Below are 21,018 nucleotides of genomic sequence, written 5' to 3'. Positions count from 1 at the left end.
CTCCCCCCCCTCCTCCCTCTCCTCCCCCTCCTCCTCCCTCTCCTCCTCCCTTTCCTCCTCCTCTTACCTCCTTCTTCTTACCTGCCTTTCACATGAATAAGGAGCAGAAATGCTACTTAATTAGACATATATATTACTTGCAACTTAATACCATAAACACGCAAGTAGGAACATTTCAGTTGGAGACAAAATACTATCTGTATGTTGGTTCCTCTGAGTTTTTGTATTCAGCCATTTATAATGGCCGATCAGTGCTAACTTACTAATGGCACCTGCATTCATTAGGAGTCATTCTCTTTGTCTAGATATTTTTTTCAGTCTCTTTTCTCCAACTTATTTAGAGAACTGAGGATTTTCACTCAATGCCGAAGACTAATAAAACGTCTCCAATCAAACAACTAACTGGAAATATGCAGAGGCTCTTCCTAGACCTGATCTAATTGTAGCAGGAAACACAATGCACAAGTGACGATTTATCAAGAGTGATTTTTGCAGACTGGAACTCAGTCTGGGTCCTGTGAATGAGAAGCCCTGTTGTGTGCCTCTGGTGTCCAGCTGCTCAGAAGTATTTTATGTTTTCATATCAAAGATGAAGGGAAATCTCCTGGAAAGTGAATATATAATCAGGTCAGCTGTGGATACCACTGAGAAAATCAACTACTTTAAGTCATAGAAATATTCCAGGAAGACTCAGGGCCAAGGTAATCCAATATCTAAAGAAGGTGATGTACGGATGTAAAGGGCAGAGTATAGCTACACATTGAGTACTTTGATAAACATCACCCTCTTCTAGAAAAGTACAGACCTCTAAATTAAAATGGTTTTAAGAGCAGCCAATTAAATTAAAAGAAAATGTGCTGAATTTCTCTGCAATACATAGCAATTTACACAAATGTCTTAGCTTGCATCTAAAAAAATTCTCACTAAATGTGAGAAAGCATTTAGACATCCTTTTCCATTATTACCTCAATCTCAAAAAAAGAAAAAAAATGTGAAGCTGGAGGAAAAGAACAATTCTGAATTCTGTTTTCAACATGTTTAATTAACTAATGAAGTTGGATTTAAATTGGCAGTCCTTCCTACATTTCCATATTCCATAAAATAAAAAGCAGTAGTAGCATGCTAACTTAATAAAGTTGCTATAAAAAGGAATGTGCAATCTCAAGTACTCTTTGAAAGGAACATTTATCTTAGCACTGGTCAAGTTGGTCTGCTCTAACTGCACATTTAGGAAAAGTGCTTCATTAGCAAACCTGGCCATGAAAAGAGTTCCAGTGTATAGACATATTAAGTCTCATTGTGATATTTTGGAACTCTGGCGGGTACCTGAGGCATGCTTGTGCTCAGTAGCTCAGTCATGTCTGACTCTCTGCAACCCCATGGACGGTAGCCTGCCAGGCTTCTCTGTCCTTGGAATTTTCCAGGCAAGAATATTGGAGTGGGTTGCCATTTCTTACTCCAGGGGATCTTCCTGCTCCAGGGATTGAACCCTCATCTCTGGTGTCTCTCTGCATTGGCAAGTGTATTCTTTACCATTGTGCCACCTGATGCATATCAGTGATCTTATATAATCTGAAGATCCAATAGTCAATTTTTCTAGTAAGATGAAAAAAGAAAAGAAGCCCTCCATTTCAATCTTGGAATTTACTTAACTTGATTTCTCAGTGTCATAAGATAGTTTTAATACACTGCATTAAAAAAATCTTCAGAGTTTTACTATTCCTTGCTGCATTAAACAAAACTAAGGATTTTCCTTGGGATAACTGGTAACATTCTAGAAAACTATTTCCCAAAGTGTATTCCACAAAACATTAAGTCAGTGAAAGCTATTTGCAAAAAAATTTTAAGACCAAATAGTGGAGAAATGCCAGATGCTAAATCTTTATCACCATCTTGGAAGTTTCTTTAGAATCTATGCTTTCTGAAAGCCAGGAATTTGTCTAAACCATTTTCACTGCCATAGCTGCAAGCATATACAGTCCCTTGCAATTAGCAGGCACTTGGCAGGAATAAGTAAATGAATGAATGAACGGTAAAAGCTTTTAAGAGTTTTCCAGAAAGTAAATTGCTTACATTTTTTTTTCAACCAGAATATCTCATAGCTATTTGATAACAGGAATCTTTTGTTTTTTCTATTGTTGTTGGTTAGTCGCTAAGTCATGTCTGACTCTTGTGACCCCAGGGACTGTAGCCCACCAGGCGCCTCTGTCCATGAGATTTCCTAGGCAAGAATACTGAAGTGGGTTGCCATTTCCTTCTCCAGTTTTTTTTTTCTGTCAGCATTATAGAATATTTTGGTCATATTAAAGAAAAAAGAAAAGACAGAATTGAGAACAATATAACAAACACATATAACTACTACCTGTGTTAATAATTAAACATAGCAAATACAACAGAAGCTTCTGGGGAACCCTCCTCCATTGCATTTATCTCTTTTTAACATCCTCCATCCAAAGGAGGTAACCCTGACATTAGGACTTAGGTTCACCAACAACCTGCTCTGAGAAATGTTGAATGGGGGAATTGCTAAAGTCCCTTCAACACTAAGATTTTATTTCTAGCTAGTGTATATGTGGCAAATGGCTACTTGTGAAGCTATCCACTTATTGCGTTAATACAACAATAAGTAAATAAATGAAATAAAATATTGTGATACAGAAGCAAGACAATGGAAAACTGATGTGATAATGATATATATGGAGAGGCTAAGCAACTTTTAAGTGGACTGATCTAAATACATATATATAGATATACAGTAACCTAAGAACAAACAGAAATATTTGTTTCTTGACTTAGACTGAGTAATTTAGAAACTATTCTCTACAAATACAGAGAGAAACATACCTAACACCATACATGTTGGATTCTGACTTACTCAGGTTATCGCCTGGGGCTGCAAAAGTGAGACTGTGTCGAGATCAATAATACAGTGAACCCACATTTACATAAAAGATGCTGCTAAGAGGAAACCCCCTTCCTGAGCTGAATAAACAGTTACTAATATAGTTACATCTCTTTTATGAAATCCAGCATTCTATGATAGAGTTGCACATATGACCTAACATAATTTAAAAGGAAAAGAGCTATTTGAAAAATTTTGGTCAATATCTTTTACAGACTTGTTTTGGTAAAGCCTTTCTTCCTCAAATTTTCATGTACTATTACATACATTCCTAAATTGTCTTAGAAAAACTCTAGTTATCTACTTATTAACTGTTCTTCCTCAAGTTTCTTTTTGTCCTTTTCTTTGCATAGAAGATAAAAACGCCTAGTAAAAGTATATTTCCATATTGCTCTATTTCTTAATTTTAATTATAAATGATGTTGAATAGTCAATGTAGTGAAAAACAGGCTTGAACCCAATACTGGTAGATAGCCACATATGCAACCAATAAACCGAGGGCTCCAGGAACAAGAAACAGCAAGGAATGTGGATAAATTTTCACTTTACAATTGGTCAGTGGCGTCCTGAAGTTTTACAGGCAAACACTGAGATTAGAATTTCACTCTGCTATTGAAATAATTTGACTTTTCAAGTCAACCATTGAATTCTTCCTGTGTTAAACACCATGAGGGAGTAAAATATGACCTCACTCTACATTTAGAAGCCCACAAGTTCTTTCTCATGCTTAAATGAATGAAATAGATTAGTATCTAAAAAATATTTATAAAAGAAAAATGTCAGTTCCTACCTCCATTATCTTTTAGATGTAGAGCTATCTTGGTATCATCTGGAAGAGAAAGTCAAAGTTACAACAAAAAAAATTTTAAGGTACATAAATCAATTGTCTACTAATGCATTAACTGTTTAACAGGAATGGATTTTGATACTTTACTGAGTAAATTTCTAGGTCAATGAGAGTTAGTCTTACCTTATAGGATGTAGTACTAAACTTTCTGAGATTGTAAGGTCAAGATTGTAAAACTTTAGTAAAGTTTTATATGACTCTTAAGAGCTATGAGAAAAGTACACTGGTATAACTTTGACTTAAAATACATTTATCTTAATTTTCTAAAATGATTTACTGTAATTAGACTCTAGAAGTTCTTATTTATTTTAAAGGCCAAGATCAAGGAAATTCCAAGTTAACTGGAATAGTATATATTTGTCAGTATTTACAAACTTGACTTCAAAGGTTAAATGCTTATTCATTGCTAATAAATATGACCAAAATAACATACAAAGTATCTTTTCCTACAAAATGTAGAATGTGCTTTTAATTTCAATGGTATATTTCATTCTAAAAGGGAGGATTTGAATTACAGAAATATTTTTCTCAGGCTACATAACAACCCCAAATAAGATGAATTAAAATATAATATTGGTTTTAAAAGCATTAAAATGTACTTAGCAGCTGTCCTTCACCTCATTTTAACACTTTAGTTAACTTTAAATATCCAATTAAATTTCAATTAAGAGCAAAAGATTCAAGTTTAATATCCTATTCAAATTAAAGCAAGGCTTATGAAAAGAAATAAGACCATGTTTTCCCCTCAAGGCTTACTCTTGGCTAACTGGTCTCACATTTCTCCCTAGTGGCACCATTCAGAATAAATGACTAACAAATTTGGGCTAATATCCCATCTTTCCCCAATGAGCTGTGTGCATGCATTCATGCCCTCTAGTATTTTTGCCTTTCCTGGCAAAGGAAATGCTTCTCTAGTACAATTTCTGTGTCATACACAGTGCTTCTCTATAAGGTTATAGACCAGCATATTTTACTGACTGTATCCACGCAAATATAAGAATTACGTATTAGCAGAATTACCTGTTATTCAGAATACAAAATCAATGGACATTTTCTATGCATTTTGCCTTCCTATCCTGTGATTAAAATGTTAAACACTGTCATTACAAAGTTCAGCAAGAAAGGAAGGAAGGACACGAGAGGAAGTTCTTTCTTTCTTTTCTAGAGACTCTAGTAGCCAAGATCACCATTAAAGACTAAATCTTAATAAAAGGCATCCATACATTAAAAAAAAAAAACACAAAAAACACAGCACATAGTTTTACTCCACTATAATTTTGTATTTTCCCTTTTAGACATTCCTAAGAAATCCAGTTCGCTGAAGAAAAAAATTTCCCCTGGAGAACCTCTCCTGTACACGTCAACAGTGAATTTTCCCCCCTTCAGTAACAGAGAAAAAGTGTCTCCAGGGCACCTTCTGTGGGCAGGCTGGTGGGCAGCTGGGAGGTGGCTGCTCTTCTGGTGGTCGTCAAGACCCTGAATTGTGTGGTTGTTGCACGTATGGTGGTGCTGGTTCGAGTAGAACTTTCCGCTGGCTCTGTGGGGTCACACATCTTCTCTTTTGACTAATAAGAGAAACAGAGGGGGAGACAACGGAGGAGTGATCAGAGCTACATTTTAAAATTATATCAAGGAGAAAAATAAAAGAAGAAACAAAAGAATAAAAAGAAGCTGGGCTGTAAAGCACAAAGGCCTCTCAAATCAAGATGAGGAATACTTTTTTTACAGGACTACAGTTATAGATTTTACTGACTTCATATATATATTTAAAATGGGATGTTAGAAAGCATTTCCATGTCTAGATATTTGGATTCCGTCATTTCTGAGTTTAACTTTTCATATTACTGTTGATCTTAACCCAAACTTTATATCAATATATTTTTAAAAGACATGATGGGAAACAGACTAGAAGAAAAATGTATATAAAGAGAAGGTTTAAAACATGGTTAAGTGTGTGAAGAAAGAATGTATTCCATTCACATCAAATTGCTAATGCTAAATTTGAAACATGTAACTGCTCTATACTACTCCATTGTTTCAAAAATAACTTCCCACAGGGTGAATGGATATTTAAGATTAAAATTTTGCCTTCCTTTATGAAATATTCAGAGCCACCCACGCAAAGGATTGAACAGCACTCAGGCAATCACTTAGAATATTTTCTCCCTAACCGAGCTACACGAGGACATGGTGCATATCGTAGTTTTCATTTATAGCCCACAAGAAGAAACAATATGACATTTACCAGTAACGATTTCCAACATGCAAAGTTTTATAGTTTAGAAGTTGGTATTTCTCCCTACCTCTTTGTGCTTCAAAGGACTTCATCCCTCTGGTGGTCCTTGACAATTAATAGAAGATAACTACGTACACATGGATGGTACTTATCCCACAACTGAAAAGTTTTATTAAATAAATACCTTTTTTAAAGTTCTCTTGTCATTAGGAACATGCAATGCACTGTACTGCTGGTTCAGGAAGAACATCCAATATGGTTTCCTTGTCACTAGTTAGATATGATCCAGCTTACTCTCTCCAACATCCTAGCAGCCCATTCGATCCCACAGACTTTCGTTCCTGCATCTTCTCAGCCTCAGTAATCTCACGATCTCCTCCTTGACTCTACTTTAGTTATCATCCCCACACCTTGGACCTTCTCTGCAGCTGGGGATGCTTTAGTTCTGAAATCATACCTTCAGTTATCCTTTTTCCTGTCTATTCAGGTAGCTGTTCATGAATGTAGCTACTCACATTCTTCTTATCCCGTGATTCTGTAGAAAACCCAAGCACAATGATGCTCTCCCTTTAGTCTTATTTTTTCCCCATCAGTTCAACCTCTCTTTTCAATATCTTTAAGCATCTTGCCTTGTTTTTGTATGTATTTTGTTTTCCACATCACCTTCTTAGAAAATCTGCAGTACCAAATACAGTAAAAACTCTGCCTTTCCTTGCCTGCGCCAAAGCTCAGAGAGAGAGAAAGAGAAAGAGAGCGAGCGAGCGAGCGAGCGAGCTGGAGAACAACCACACATCCTCCCACTGGGAGCTCCACAAACTCACCTCCAGCATCCCCAGCAAGGGCTTCTATGCTGCTTGGCGATACTGCCCAGCTTTGCTGACCTCCTCTCTCATTATCCTCAACATCAATTTCAAACCCTCTCCACTCTACTTAGAACTGCCATTCCATAATGTATCTCCCAATTTTACCCTTGGCCTCAATTTTTATATCTTTGATAAGTGAGTCATCAGCAAGAATTTTAAAAATTTATTTACAGATCATCATCCCATCATCATCTGTACTGACCTGTCCTTCTTCCTCCTGTTGGGATGGACAGGTCCACTGTTAACAGTTGTTCCCTCATGTGTCTGCTCTGGCCCAGCCCAGTCTACCTTCTCAGGTATTGTGAACCTGCTCATTTGACCCCCTCATTTCTCCTCAGTATTTAGTCTTAATTCCTTCTTGCCTTGTTATCATCAGCACTTTACCATACTCAAGCACATCCCAGCTTATTTTAAAAACTCCATCTTCCCTCTTCTCCACATGCATCCTGGGATCATCCTGCTTTTCCTTCCATTCACAGTCGGAATTCAAGAGAGATGGACCAGCCTTGGGCTTTGCAGATGCCCACAAGTATGTTTTTGTCCAGCACAACTTAACTGAAACTTCTTATACCAATGTTTCTAAATATTTCTGTATTTATCACACCTTCCATATACACTCAATATTTCACTAGCATTTGGCACTGTCTGTCCATTTTCTAACCTTAGAGTCTGTGACACATACTCCTCAATTTTCTGACTCCTGTCTAACAACTGCTTCTCCAACTGCTTCTTCCTTCTTTGTTTTAAGGGTTGGTAGTTCTTATGGATCTTTCCTGACCTGTCTTTTATCTATAGGTATGGTCACTAATAATTTCCTCCATACTTATGACTTCAATTAACATCTTTATGTTAATTATGCATAAATATCTATCTCCAGTCCACATTTTTCTCTTGGATTTTAGGCCCAAGTATTCATCTATTGACTTATATGCATGTGGATGTCACAGACTTCTCAAGCTCAATAAGTCTAAGATGGAATTTGTCACACATTATTCTTCCCCCGTGGTTCTATTTACACACACACACACAAATCTGTATATCAGTATTCTTAATCACCCTAATGGTTAAGCTAAAATCCTGACCTTTGTGTTGCTCATGGCAGTGAAGGCAGACTACAGATCCTGAATGGTCCTCCTGCCATAATATACGTGGATTCTGGATAAAACAAGAATTTTGAAGCATTATGATGATTTTCAGGAAGTAGAGAAAAATCTCTGAAGGGGCCTTTCTTTTGTCTCCACCACCAAAACAAAATAAAGCAAAACCTGTGTGCTATAAAGACAGCAGGAGCAATATACATTAGGTAAAGTAAAAGTGCAGGGTTTGCTCTGAAGGTAAAAATGCCAAAAACTAATTATGCTCCAAGGAGATCAGCTTGGTACCAACAGTAGATGGGGGAGATTAATCCAAACCTCTCCTCCCCATAGTAACGCAGGAACAGATGGCACCCCCTGAAGCCCTCAGGTTTTCATCATCAAAACCTCTTTAGTGGAAAACATCACCTACCTACATCCTAGAAATTCCCATGGAATAAGATCAAACAAATGCACTGCTAATTAAAGGACACAAAAAGAAACACAAAGAGAAAAAGAGTAGTCTGACAAAGACCCAGCAAAAACAGAGAACAACATAATCAGACTAGCAAAAACTTTTTGATCCCAGTTTGGGATCATCCAGTGTAAAACATATAGAAATTATACATGAAATATTGAAATAAATAAATAGGAAATTTAAAAAATAAACTAGTAAGCAGGCTATAAAAATGATATGGCAGATTGAGTAAAGATTGACCCTAAAAAATGAAAAATACCATTGTTGAAATTACTGCCTCAATGGATAGGTTAAAGAGCAGATTGAACATGAGGAAGAAAGAATTAATAAACTGGCAAATAGATCTGAAAAAACCCCCTGGGATGCAGCACAGAGAAATAAGAAAACAGATGATATAAAAGAGAGGTTATGCAAGGAAGTGATGAGCAGGTCCAGCCTACCTCCAAAGAGCTCAGAGGTGAAGATGAAGAGAATGGAGAGAGTCTGACTGACTTTATCACGTGCCCAGAATTTTTATCATAATCTTCTCTGCTGTAAATATCTTTGTCACATGCATTTTTGCTGAAAATACTCTTGTCGCATAACTAATTGGCTGTAAGGCAATTTTGCTGTAAAAGATAAAATATCTGGCTGGTGGTTTGGTTGGATATACACAGTACAGAAATCATGACAGATGACGATGATTTGCCCAAGTTGGTTTTTTCTTCTGAAACACAAGACATGGCAGGAAAGAGGCCGAGGACCTTGAAGGCACAGAGGTGAATCTGCGTTTCCCATAAAACTTTGTAATGTCTACTGAAGGCATGTGACAAATGCCAAGAACGCACAGCAGTGCAGAGGCTTTTATGACACAATAGAAAGCTCGGTTACAAATATGCATCCTAGCATTTGGAATTGATGCCTCTCTTCAAGAAGGAAGAAATTTTGCTGAAAATAACATTGGGATGTTGAACAAGCAGACAAATTAGTAGCAAAAAAAATGTGTAATACTATGAACAAAAGACTTGGAAGGCAAGTGCTTAGGTTCAACCCACAGAATAAAGTCGCTTACTTGCACAGTATTGCTGTGAGTCTCCACACACATTAAGTGTATTCAGATACTTTGTACTTCTCAATAAAATCTTTTCAATTTTGCTATTCACTTTCATGTTTCATTATATCCTTTCTAATGTCCCTCTTTTATTTTTCCTTATTGTATCTTTAGTGGCAAAATTATGACCTCATGGCCATTTACTTGGCAAAAATGTCTGTGGCCAAAATGTTTATCGTAAAGAGGCTTATGGTGAAAATACCTAGAACCCATTTATCCAACTGGATAACCAATCAGTTAGAAAACACACATCCTTCTGAGCACATGTAGATCTTTGTTACAAATGACTCACTGACTATTCCATTAAAAGCTCCAACTAATTTTAAAGAATCAGTGTCATATAGAATGTGCTGTCTGGCAATTCAATTAGGTAAGAAGTCAATAATGAAAAGATGAAATTTAAAATTTCCATTTTGGAAATGCAGTGTAATTCATAGTTCAATGTAACTTCAGTAAAAATGAGGGCCTTCCCTGGTGGCTCAGTGGTAAAGAATCTACCTGCTAAGAGGAGATGTGGATTCAATCCCTGGGTTGGGAAGATCCCCTGGAGAAGGAGATGGCAACCACTATTCTTGCCTGGGAAATCCCATGGACAGAGGAGCCTGGCGAGTTATAGTCCATGGGGTCACAAAGAGTTGGACACAACTGAGCAACAGACTTTGAGTAAAAATATTGACAAGATTGACTGATTACAGATATTGCAAGCTTATTTTAAAATTTATATGAAGAACAAAAGTTCAAAAGTTGTCAAAACACCTGAGAAGATGAAAAAGTAAAGTCTGTTCTATAGCTAGTGATATTTCTTATAAAACTACAGTAATTAAGACAGGGTAATATACAATGTATTCATTCTTCCAAAAAGTCATTTGGATCATATCATCCCCTTAATTAAAACCCTCCAGATAGCTTTGTCCTGCCTTTAACATGAGGCTCAAACTCCTTCAATGTTACTGGGCCCTGTTCACCTCACCAGTGTTACCTCTCACCACTCTTATCTTCAGTTACTCCTCAGAAGTCATTAAATATCACCTCCTCAAATAAACGCTCCCTTATCCTGCTGAACAAGACCATGCACCTCTTTGCCGGGGTCATTCTCTAAGTGTGGTTCTTTGTTCAGTGTGTGTTTCCCCTGCTACACACATTTCTCACACTTAAATTAGCAGTACTTAGAACAGTAAATAGTACATTCTTATATTAGGATCTGCACTTATTGAATAAATTCATCTCACAAGATCAGAAGGAAAATTTAACCCTAGTTTTAGGCACAGAAAATAGACTGGATTTGGTGACCCTGTTCACTTACCTGTAACAGAAGTCTAGGATTGCTCACAATAGAGCTAGTAATGTTGACAATTTAGTTATGGAATAAAAAGGAAACACTGGATATTATAGAATGTGCTAGAGTCTGAGCTTCTTGGGAAGAGGGAATCATTTAAAAAAAATATTAGTGCTTAGCACAGACCATAGGACACGGTGAATTCCCCACACATATATTTAGGAGGGCTTAGAATGTGGTGGATTCTTCTCAATAGCTTCTGTTTCATGCTGGGCCCACACTGAAGCAAGAAAATTACGAGGTCTCAATTACACTTTTGATATCCAATTTCAACATTTTTAATTGAGGTAACTGTGATTACCTGAAAGAAATATCAACCTTAAAACACAACAATGACTCTCATTAACAGATTTTCTTTCTTAAGTATCATTGTTAAATAAGTAAAATGAAACACTGTTGATAAATCAGTATACTGCTACTGCTGCTAAGTCGCTTCAGTCGTGTCCGACTCTGTGAGACCCCATAGACGGCAGCCCACCAGGCTCCCCCGTCCCTGGGATTCTCCAGGCAAGAATACTGGAGTGGGTGGCCATTTCCTTCTCCAATGCATGAAAGTGAAAAATAAAAGTGAAGTCGCTCAGTGGTGTCCGACTCTTAGCGACCCCATGGACTGCAGCCTACCAGGCTCCTCCATCCATGGGATTTTCCAGGCAAGAGTACTGGAGTGGGGTGCCATCACTTCCTCCGATAAATCAGTATACATTATTGTAATGCACCTCCCCCCCCCAACCAAGTGTCAAAAAGTTGATTAAAGGTACATTGGCAGTAAGTTCAAGAATATCCTGAAAAATACATTTCTCAAGATATTTATGAGACATCAAATAAAAACTTAATTAAAAAGGCTTTAGTAACCAGGATTCCCTAATAGTTTTAAAAACAGCTCTTTGACATGATATGCTTCACTGAATGAGAAAGCTTGTAGAAGTGATAATGGTTTTTGTTAGAAAAATATACCCTAAAACTTAACAAAGGGAGAAGGAACAAATACTACTTTTCTCTGTGAACTTTATGGGATACTTTTATGTAACTCTGAACTCACAGTGCAAATACAATTCACTAAAAAACTTTTAAACACGTTAGAATCCCTTCTGCAATTTTATTTACTTGCTTAAATCACTTCTTTGCATCACTGTATCCATGATATTTGCCTGAGACTTACTGTTTCCATGTTAGACCACATCTACCTTCTTCTATTATGCTGATTTACTGCAATCAATCTTTTCCTCCATACCACTGATTTCCTTATTTGAGTGAAAAAGATGAAGAAAAAAAAAAAAAAGATCTCAAAAAAGCAGCAAATATTTAAGACAGCTGCCCTTTGATCGAAAAGATTTAAATCCTGGTTTTACGATTCCTGAGTCACATCTCTACCTCCAGATTCTTTCTTTCCACTTCTACCTGAACATCACCCTTCATTCTTTTCTCTTCCCCTCTTGGTACCACAGAGGCAATAACAGCTCTGATCTCATAGGATGGGTATGAGAATAAATTGAGATAATACATGTAGAGTTAAACCCAACATCTGGTACCTATAAGGGCTCAGTGACTGCGGGCTCTTTTTATTAAATTAGACCCCATTTTCATTAAGTTGCAGCAATAATATACGACAGCGTGGTCTTAGCAATCTCATCATAATAAAGCGCACCTGTACCTCTTCAGGGCATCCACTGTCCACCCAGTCCTGCCGATGGCGATCAAATCCACTGGAACATCTTCAGAGACAGCCATGTTGTAGATCAGAAAAGAAAGTATGGGGTACAGAGTGGAGGTAGAAATTAAAAGAGAAACTCTGGTAAGTAGTTAATTTTCAAATGTGCACAACAAAACATTTTTTTCTATAGAACTGTTAGCTGGAGCAGTGGGTGAGCATTTACAGAGTTCTGTGTAACCACCCATGCACACCTTAGGTAATGATGCCGTTACGTTTGCACGTGACAGCAGATCACTCTACTGAGGTTCCCACACAATACAGAGATCCCCATACAAAGGCGAGACAGTAGCCATTCTATGGAGCTGGCTTTTCTTTTCCTCATACGTATATTTTTCATCATTACTACAAACAGATGCAAATTTTTTTGCAGGCATTTTTCAGGATTTCAGATCTTATTTGTTTTACTTACATTTTAAAACTTAAGATCCACAGTCACAAAAACTCTTTCCCTATTGTACAGTAAAAGGTTAGTAAGTCAGGTTTGGGAGGTTCAAACCTACACATTCCAAAGAGAGAACTGGCCCTTGTCCAGGGAGATCACGTCTAAGGCTTTGGAATATCCTGCCTGATAAAAGTGTCTTTGTATATGTTGGGTCTTGGGCTATGCTAGATAGTTCACACCAACAACATGATTTATAGTGCATGTCTGTTTTTATTTGCTTGGAGCCCTGGGCCATGCTGCATCAGTTTGACCATTGGGGGGGCTGGAGAATAGAGATAAAGTTGGTAATGGAAAATTTCATATCTATATGATGGCCCTCAGTAAAAACCCTGGATACCAAGACTTGGATGAGTTTCCTTGGTGTGTGTTTTCACGAACAGTTGCTGGAAGAATTAAGTGTCAGCTCCACTGAGGGAGAAAGACTGGAAGCTGTGCCTTGTCACTCTTGGATTCCCCCATGTTCCTTCCCTTTGCTGATTTTAATCTGTGTCCTTTTGTTGTAATAAACGGCAACCTGGAGCACAACATTTTCTCCTCTCTGTCAGTTCTTTCAGTGAATCAGCGAAGCTGAGTGTGTTCCTGTGGATTTCTGCCTAGATAATTCCTAAGATTAAGTCACGCCTAAAAGGTCAGATTCACAAGGAACTCTACTTCGTGCTCTGTGGTGACCTAAATGGGAAGGAAATCCGAAGAAGAGAGGATATATGTATATGTGTAGCTGATTCACGTTGCTGTATAGTAGAAACTAACAGAACATTGTAAAGAAACTGTACTCCAATAAAAGTTAAGTAAAGTAATAAAAATAAAAGGTCAAATTAAGCAAGCACTGGGTTGTTGAGATTTGGCTCACTCCCACTTTCTTTCTTCTTCTTTTTCTAAAGTTTTTGACTGGGCTGTGTGGATGTGGGATCTTAGTTCTCCAACCAGGGATTGAATTCACAACCCTGGCATTGGAAGCATGGAGTCTGAACCACTGGACCACCAGGGAAGTCCTCCACTCTCTTTCTTGATTGAAATAATTTCTGCCCTCCCTACAGAAAATCTAACTAGTTCATTCACTTTTCAAGACTCAGAAATTACTACCCAGAGCCCATTCTGATAAAGCTTCATCATTGGTGTGCTCACATGTTACTTTACTATTTAACTTTTCTCATTTATATACAATTTCATGGCCTTATGTCTTATTTGGGCTTCCCTTGTGGCTCAGCTGGTAAAGAATCTGCCTGTAATGTGGGAGACCTGGGTTCAATCCCTGGTTGGGAAGATCCCCTGGAGAAGGGAAAGGCTACCCACTCCAGTATATTGGCCTGGAGAATTCCATGGACTATACAGTCCACGGGGATGCAAAGAGTCAGAAACCACTTATTTACCAAACTTGATTGTGAATACTTTAAAGTTAGGACCAGTGTTATATTTAAGCATTCCTAGTATATCTGATGGAGAAGGCAATGGCACCCCACTTCAGTATTCTTGCCTGGAAAATCCCATGGACAGAGGAGTCTGCTAGGCTGCAGTCCATGGGGTTTCTAGGAGTTGGACATGACTGAGCGACTTCCCTTTCACTTTCCACTTTCATGCATTGGAGAAGGATTGGCAACCCACTCCAGTGTTCTTGCCTGGAGAATCCCAGGGACGGGGGAGCCTGATGGGCTGCCGTCTATGGGGTTGCACAGAGTCGGACACGACTTAACGTGACTTAGCAGTAGCAGTATATCTGAAACATGATTTTTTTTTAATATATTTACCTATGAAAAATGAAGTGTCTGCTGTTACCCTGTTTGTTTACCCTATACGCTGAGCACGTCATAAGAAATGCCAGGCTAGATAAGTTATAAGCTGGAATCAAGATAGATGGGAGAAACATCTACAAACTCAGACAATGCAGATGATACCACTCTAATGGCAGAAAGCAAAGAGGAACTAAAGAGCCTCTTGATGAGGGTGAAAGAGGAGAGTGAAAGAGCCGGCTTAAAACTAAATATTAAAAATCTAAGATCATAGCATGTGGCCCCATTATTTCATGGCAAAGAGAAGGGGAAAAGGTGGAAGTAGTGACAGATTTCCTCTTTTTGGGTTCTAAAATCACTGCAGATGGTGACTGCAGCCACGAAATCAGAAGATGACTGTTTCTTGGCAGGAAAGCTATGACAAACCTAGACAGTGTATTGAAAAGCAGAGATATTACTCTGCCAACAAAGGTCCATATAGTCAAGGCTATAGTCTTTCCAGTGGTCACGTACTGTCGTGAGAGCTGAACCACAAAGAAGGCAGAGCACCAAAGAATTGATGCCTTCGAACTATGGTGCGAGAGAAGACTCCTGAAAGTCCCTTAGATAGCACGGAGATCAAACCAGTCAATCTTAAGGAAAATCAACCCTGAATACTCGTTGGAAAGAATGATGCTGAAGCTCCAGTATATTGGTTATCTGATGAGAACAGCTGACTCATTGGAAGAGTCCTTGATGCTAGGAAAGATTGAGGGCAGATGGAGAAGAGGCTGTCAGAGGATGAGATGGCTGGATGGCATCACTGATGCAATGGACATGAACTTCGATGCAATGGACATGCAATGAACTTGGGGAGATAGTGAGGGACAGGGAGGTCTGGCATGCTGCAGTCCATGGGGTTGCAGAGTCAGACACAACTGGGTGACTGAACTAGTATATCTGACACATGATTTATTTTTCATATATTTATGAGTCTATGAAAAGCAAAGGTTTACATTGATCCTGAATTTTAATATATAAATATATATACTTAATACATTATAAATATAAATCCATGTTAATAATCTAAATAGATATTTATGTATTTTTCAAAATAAATGGAGGCTTTTTGTCTTATATTCTTACAGGCTGTTCAATTTTAGTCTCATGTTTTCTTACACTGTTACTTCACAACTTCTTTTTTCACTTGTTTTGCAATGAGTCCACATGATTTTTTCCTAAGAATCCTTGCCAGAGATCATGTACCATAGCATGAATGAGCACAATTTAATTCAAGTGGAATGTGAAAACAGCTCGACTGTCAACAGAAAAGACCATATCTATCATTCTGCTTGGACATGATCCATTAGAGCTCAGCTATTTTATACCTACCATCTGTGCTGAACAAGCTCAAGTGTGAAATAAACATCAGTGTGTGATCTAGCATCCTGAGTTCAGAATCCCCAGTTGGTCAAGGCCATATCTGGTTACCCAAAGAGATTCTGACGTTTAGAGTCCAATTCCAGATGAATCAGACGGTTGTTGCCTCTTCTCTTTCTCCCAAGTTTGCTTAAATATTGAAAAGTATACTGATATTCTCTTTTGCAAGACGGGAATCTATCAATTTTCTACAGAGAATATATTATGGGAATCATCTGACAAGTAATTAAATGCAACAGATAATTTTAAAATGCAGTCTGTCTTTACTTACTCCATTCTAGACGTACTCAAAGCCAGTGGGAAATAATAACTTTTACCTTATATTGTAAAAATACAGTACCAAATCTTAAATTTATGAGTCAATTTTATCTTAAGTAATTGGTCCCTTAAATTATTACATTAATCCCAGGGAAAAGTATAGAAACACTGCAGTTTGCCTGAGTTATTAAATACTCTCTCAATTATTGTGTGTGAAATTAGGTTCTACTGAAAATATGTAATTCAATTAAGTAATTCATTCATTTATTTATTCACAATTGATTACCTATTAGTTGATCCAAAGCTTACTAATGTCCAGGGTGGGAAGGATTGACAATGGAAAAACACAAATAAAGTTTGGTTTGAAAAAGTCATACATTTTTGTACCTTATGATGCCTTTACAAATTAACAAAACAGGACTTTGCCTTTTCTTTTTTTTTTTTTCTTTTTTTTTTATTATGTTTTCTTTTTTTTTTTTTATTTTTAAACTTTACATAATTGTATTAGTTTTGCCAAATATCAAAATGAATCCGCCACAGGTATACATGTGTTCCCCATCCTGAACCCTCCATTAACAAAACAGGACTTTGCCTTTTCATAATTTAATTTTAAAACCTAGTCATTTAAACAGCATCAGAAACCAATTATAAGCAAGAAGATGTGTCTGTGTGTGTCTCTCTGTGTGTGTTGTACCAATCATTAAGAAAAGCTATCTTTCTATTATTTCAAAATTCTAAATAATGATCCTGATTCTGGGAAAGATTGAAGGCAGGAGGAGAAGGGGCGACGATGATGAGATGATGAGATGGTTGGATGGCATCATCCACTCAATGGACATGAGTTTGAGCAAACCCCAGGAGATGGTGAAGGACAGGGAAGCCTGGCGTGCTGCAGTCCATGGGGTCTGACATGACTGAGCGACCGAACAACAACAAATAAGTAAAAAAATCACTTCTGAAAACACCGTCCTCCCTCCACTGAGCTGCTGTGTTGTTTCTCTAAAACATCATGACATTAACCACATTGTACTCTAGCAGGTTGTTTTCCAGAGTTCTCAGAGAGGCTCTCCTGACCTGGAATCACCTGGTGTTCCTGCTGAAATGCAGATTCCTGGATCTGAGTAAGATTCTCCTACAACTTAGGTCCAGCAATTCCATTGGAAATAGGTGTCCCGGGTGATTCTTATCACACTGAATTGGGAAACCCACTGACTTCTTACATGATATGTCTACATAACAGGCCTCTTCCCGCTCCACCAGCCCATCTCCTGTGCTTATTACCCCTCTCTGATTGTGTTTCTCTCTTTTTTGAGTCTCTGCCTTTGAACATGCTATTACATTTGTCTGGAGTACCTTCCTCATCTCTAATTAGTAAACCAAATATAATGCAAGCCTTATCTCCTTCCAGAAGCATCTCCTTTTGCTCTTACCCAGAAGAGATAGCACCCTGTTTTCAATGTCCCTCAACATCAGTGCTAATATCTACTATTACACTACAATTGGTTGTTTTCAAGCTTCTCATATGCATAAGACTTTGCAGGGGAACATAATTCAGATGAAAAGTCTAGGGTCAAACTGCTTGAGTTAGAAGTCTGTTTTGGCCACCAAACAGGTATGTGATCTTAGGCAAGCTATTTTTCCTATTTAAACTGGTTTCCTCATCTGTAAAATGATGGAGGGGGATTAGGTAAGAACTAAAAGTAGAGTGTTTGGTACACAGTCAACATTTAGTAAATGTCAGCTGTTTTTAACACCTAAGTAATGTCTTTGTAGTATGTACGTAACAAGGTCAAGAACTCTCGAAAATGAGTACGTGAGATTTTCACTATATAGATAGAAGTTACAAAATGTATAGAAATTAATGCTGTGTACCATGATAATATGAAATGTCTTTTATACTTAAAAATTCCTCCATCACCATATTTGGAAATTAATATTATAGAATCTTATGAGAGAAAAATCTGAACTGCTCTCAAATATAGAGCACATATTTATTCAATATTTATAAATAGAAATTATGTGGTTTTGTAAATATTCCTTAAAAAATGATTTCAACAGTCTGAGTTCCTAACTACAAAAGATTTCCAATGGTTTTATTTTCAAGCTATTACCTTCTTCTCACTATTACCTAATATCAAAGCAGATTGTTAGAGAGTGATACTTCAAGTTAATTGTACTATTTTCCACTCAGCTTCAATGGGATGTTGATTTCAAAGCCCCCAGGAACCATGTTAAGTGAACCCCATTTAATAAGGCAGCCGAGAAAGGAAACAATATTCTCCTAGTTTGCAGCACCTATTCAATTGTGAGATTAAAGCATTGATCTCATCATGTCTCTAACTGATCTCACTTTGTGGAAAGGGCTTCACAAATACAACTTATTTTGCAAAGGTTGTATGTTAGGATAAAGAAAACAGAGTACATGTTAAAATACATACATAAGGAATAAAAATGAAGTCCATGTCTTTCTACACAATTGAACATGTGTTATTTCACCAGTAAGATGAAACTGCTACAAAAGAAAATTCTGGAGAAAACCTTCACAGATTCCTGAGATCCAATTAGGAATTAGTTTGGAGATTAGGAGTCAGATTAAGAGATTAGGGGAAAAAAAACAGGGTACTAAATATTTTAGGCTTTGAAGACTACACAGTTCCTGTCATAATTATTAATACTTAACTCTGTGATAATTGAAAAAGCAAGAGAGTTTCAGAAAACCATCTAATTCTGCCTTATTAACTATGCCAAAGCCTTTGACTGTGTGGATCACAATAAACTGTAGAAAATTCTTCAAGAGATGGGAATATCAGACCACCTGACCTGCCTTTTGAGAAATCTGTATGCAGGTCAGGAAGAAACAGTTAGAACTGGACATGGAATAACAGACTGGTTCCAAATAGGGAGGAGTACGTCAAAGCTGTGTATTGTCACCTTGCTTATTTAACTTATATGCAGAGTACATCATGAGAAACACTGGGCTGGATGAAGCATAAGCTGGAATCAAGATTGCTGGGAGAAATATCAATAACCTCAGATATGCATGTGACACTACCCTTATGGCAGAAAGTGAAGAACCAAAGATCCTCTTGAAAGTAAAAGAGGAGAGTGAAAAAGTTGGCTTAAAGCTCAACATTCAGAAAACTAAGATCATGGCATCTGGTCCCATCACTTCCTGGCAAATAGATGGGGAAACAGTGGAAACAGTGACAGACTTTATTTTTTGGGGCTCCAAAATCACTGCAGATGGTGATTGCAGCCATGATATTAAAAGATGCTTGCTCCTTGGAAGAAAAGTTATGACCCAACTAGACAGCATATTAAAAAGCAGAGACATTACTTTGCCAACAAAGGTCTGTCTAGTGAAGGCTATGGTTTTTCCAGTAATCATGTATGGATGTAAGAGTTGGACTGTGAAGAAAGCTGAGTGCTGAAGAATTGATGCTTTTGAACTGTGGTGTTGGAGAAGACTCTTGAGAGTCCCTTGGACTGCAAGGAGATCCAACCAGTCCATTCTGAAGATCAGCCCTGGGATTTCTTTGGAGGGAATGATGCTGAAGCTGAAACTCCAGTACTTTGGCCACCTCATGCGAAGAGTTGACTCATTGGAAAAGACTCTGATGCTGGGAGGGATTGGGGGCAGGAGGAGAAGTGGACAACAGAGGATGAGATGGCTGGATGGCATCACTGACTCTATGGATGTGAGTCTGAGTGAACTCCGGTGTTGGTGATGGACAGGGAGGCCTGGCGTGCTGCGATTCATGGGGTCACAAAGAGTCGGACGCGACTGAGTGACTGAACTGAACTGAACTGAACTGAGGCCTCAGGTGTATTTACTGGCATAGTATCTTAATGGGAAAATCAATTGTACATCTGTTACGTTTTCTTGCCGTAGTCTGCAATAGTGTGAAAAATGATCCTCTGGCATTAAAGAGATGGAAAGTACTTAAAAAAATAAGTGTTTTAGATGAGAAACAAGTATAATGATAAACAGCTGTGACAAAAACTAACTCATAACATATTTTGTTATGAGTGTGGAGCTGTAAGATACGGGAAAATGATTTTGTTTCGAAATACTGAAAAAATTTCATTAGAAAGGTAGGTCATAAAATTTAAAATGTTGAGTACAATAATCATTACTGTCAATAAAAAGTTAGTAAAAAAAAGTCATATCTCATTTCCCATATGGGGTATGTTTGTTCCTAATTGGCTTCAGGCATGAGATGGATGATTTAATTTCTAAAAGCATTTCTCCTAAAATCAAGAAACTTGAGCTTAAAGTTTTTCAGAATCTTCATACCTGAACTACTCATTACATAGAGCTCTGGGAATGATAGATGAATTTGAGTACACAGTAATCTATTACGGAGACAACACTATAGGACAAATTATGAAATTTTACATCATTATAATATGCAAGGATATGGAGCATGTTGCCTTCTAACAAAAGCTCTTGATATTAGTTGTAGCCCGGGATCATAAGCCAATGCCATTAAGAATAGTTATCTGCAGAACACAGGAACTTTGCAAGTGAAGATGAGTTTCAGATGGAAAATTGGGGTGAAATCATCTGGATCTGATAAGCAGAACCTTGTCATATCAGATGTGGCATCATGCAGAGCTGCAGGTTTTATAAAAT

General features: G+C 37.6%; 1 protein-coding gene across 3 annotated transcripts in view; it reads right to left on the bottom strand.

Moving 5' to 3' along the window:
• Window positions 1-21,018, bottom strand: part of PLXDC2 (plexin domain containing 2) — a 425,372-nt gene that overhangs the window by 49,324 nt on the left and 355,030 nt on the right. For 2 of the 3 annotated variants that reach the window (XM_010859896.1, XM_010859898.1), the window contains exons 10-12: window positions 12,471-12,537; window positions 5,164-5,314; window positions 3,693-3,731 (exon numbers count right to left, since the gene is read on the bottom strand). In XM_010859896.1, coding sequence (XP_010858198.1) covers window positions 3,693-3,731; window positions 5,164-5,314; window positions 12,471-12,537 — 257 coding nt within the window. The remainder of the gene's footprint in view (window positions 1-3,692; window positions 3,732-5,163; window positions 5,315-12,470; window positions 12,538-21,018) is intronic. The other variant, XM_010859897.1, reaches the window with a different exon arrangement.

The sequence above is a fragment of the Bison bison genome, unplaced genomic scaffold (assembly GCF_000754665.1).
Source record: "Bison bison bison isolate TAMUID 2011002044 unplaced genomic scaffold, Bison_UMD1.0 scf7180017864461, whole genome shotgun sequence".
Classification (NCBI taxonomy): Eukaryota; Metazoa; Chordata; class Mammalia; order Artiodactyla; family Bovidae; genus Bison; species Bison bison.
Note: the sequence above shows the minus strand (reverse complement) of the source record. Positions and strands in the feature narration are given on the sequence as shown.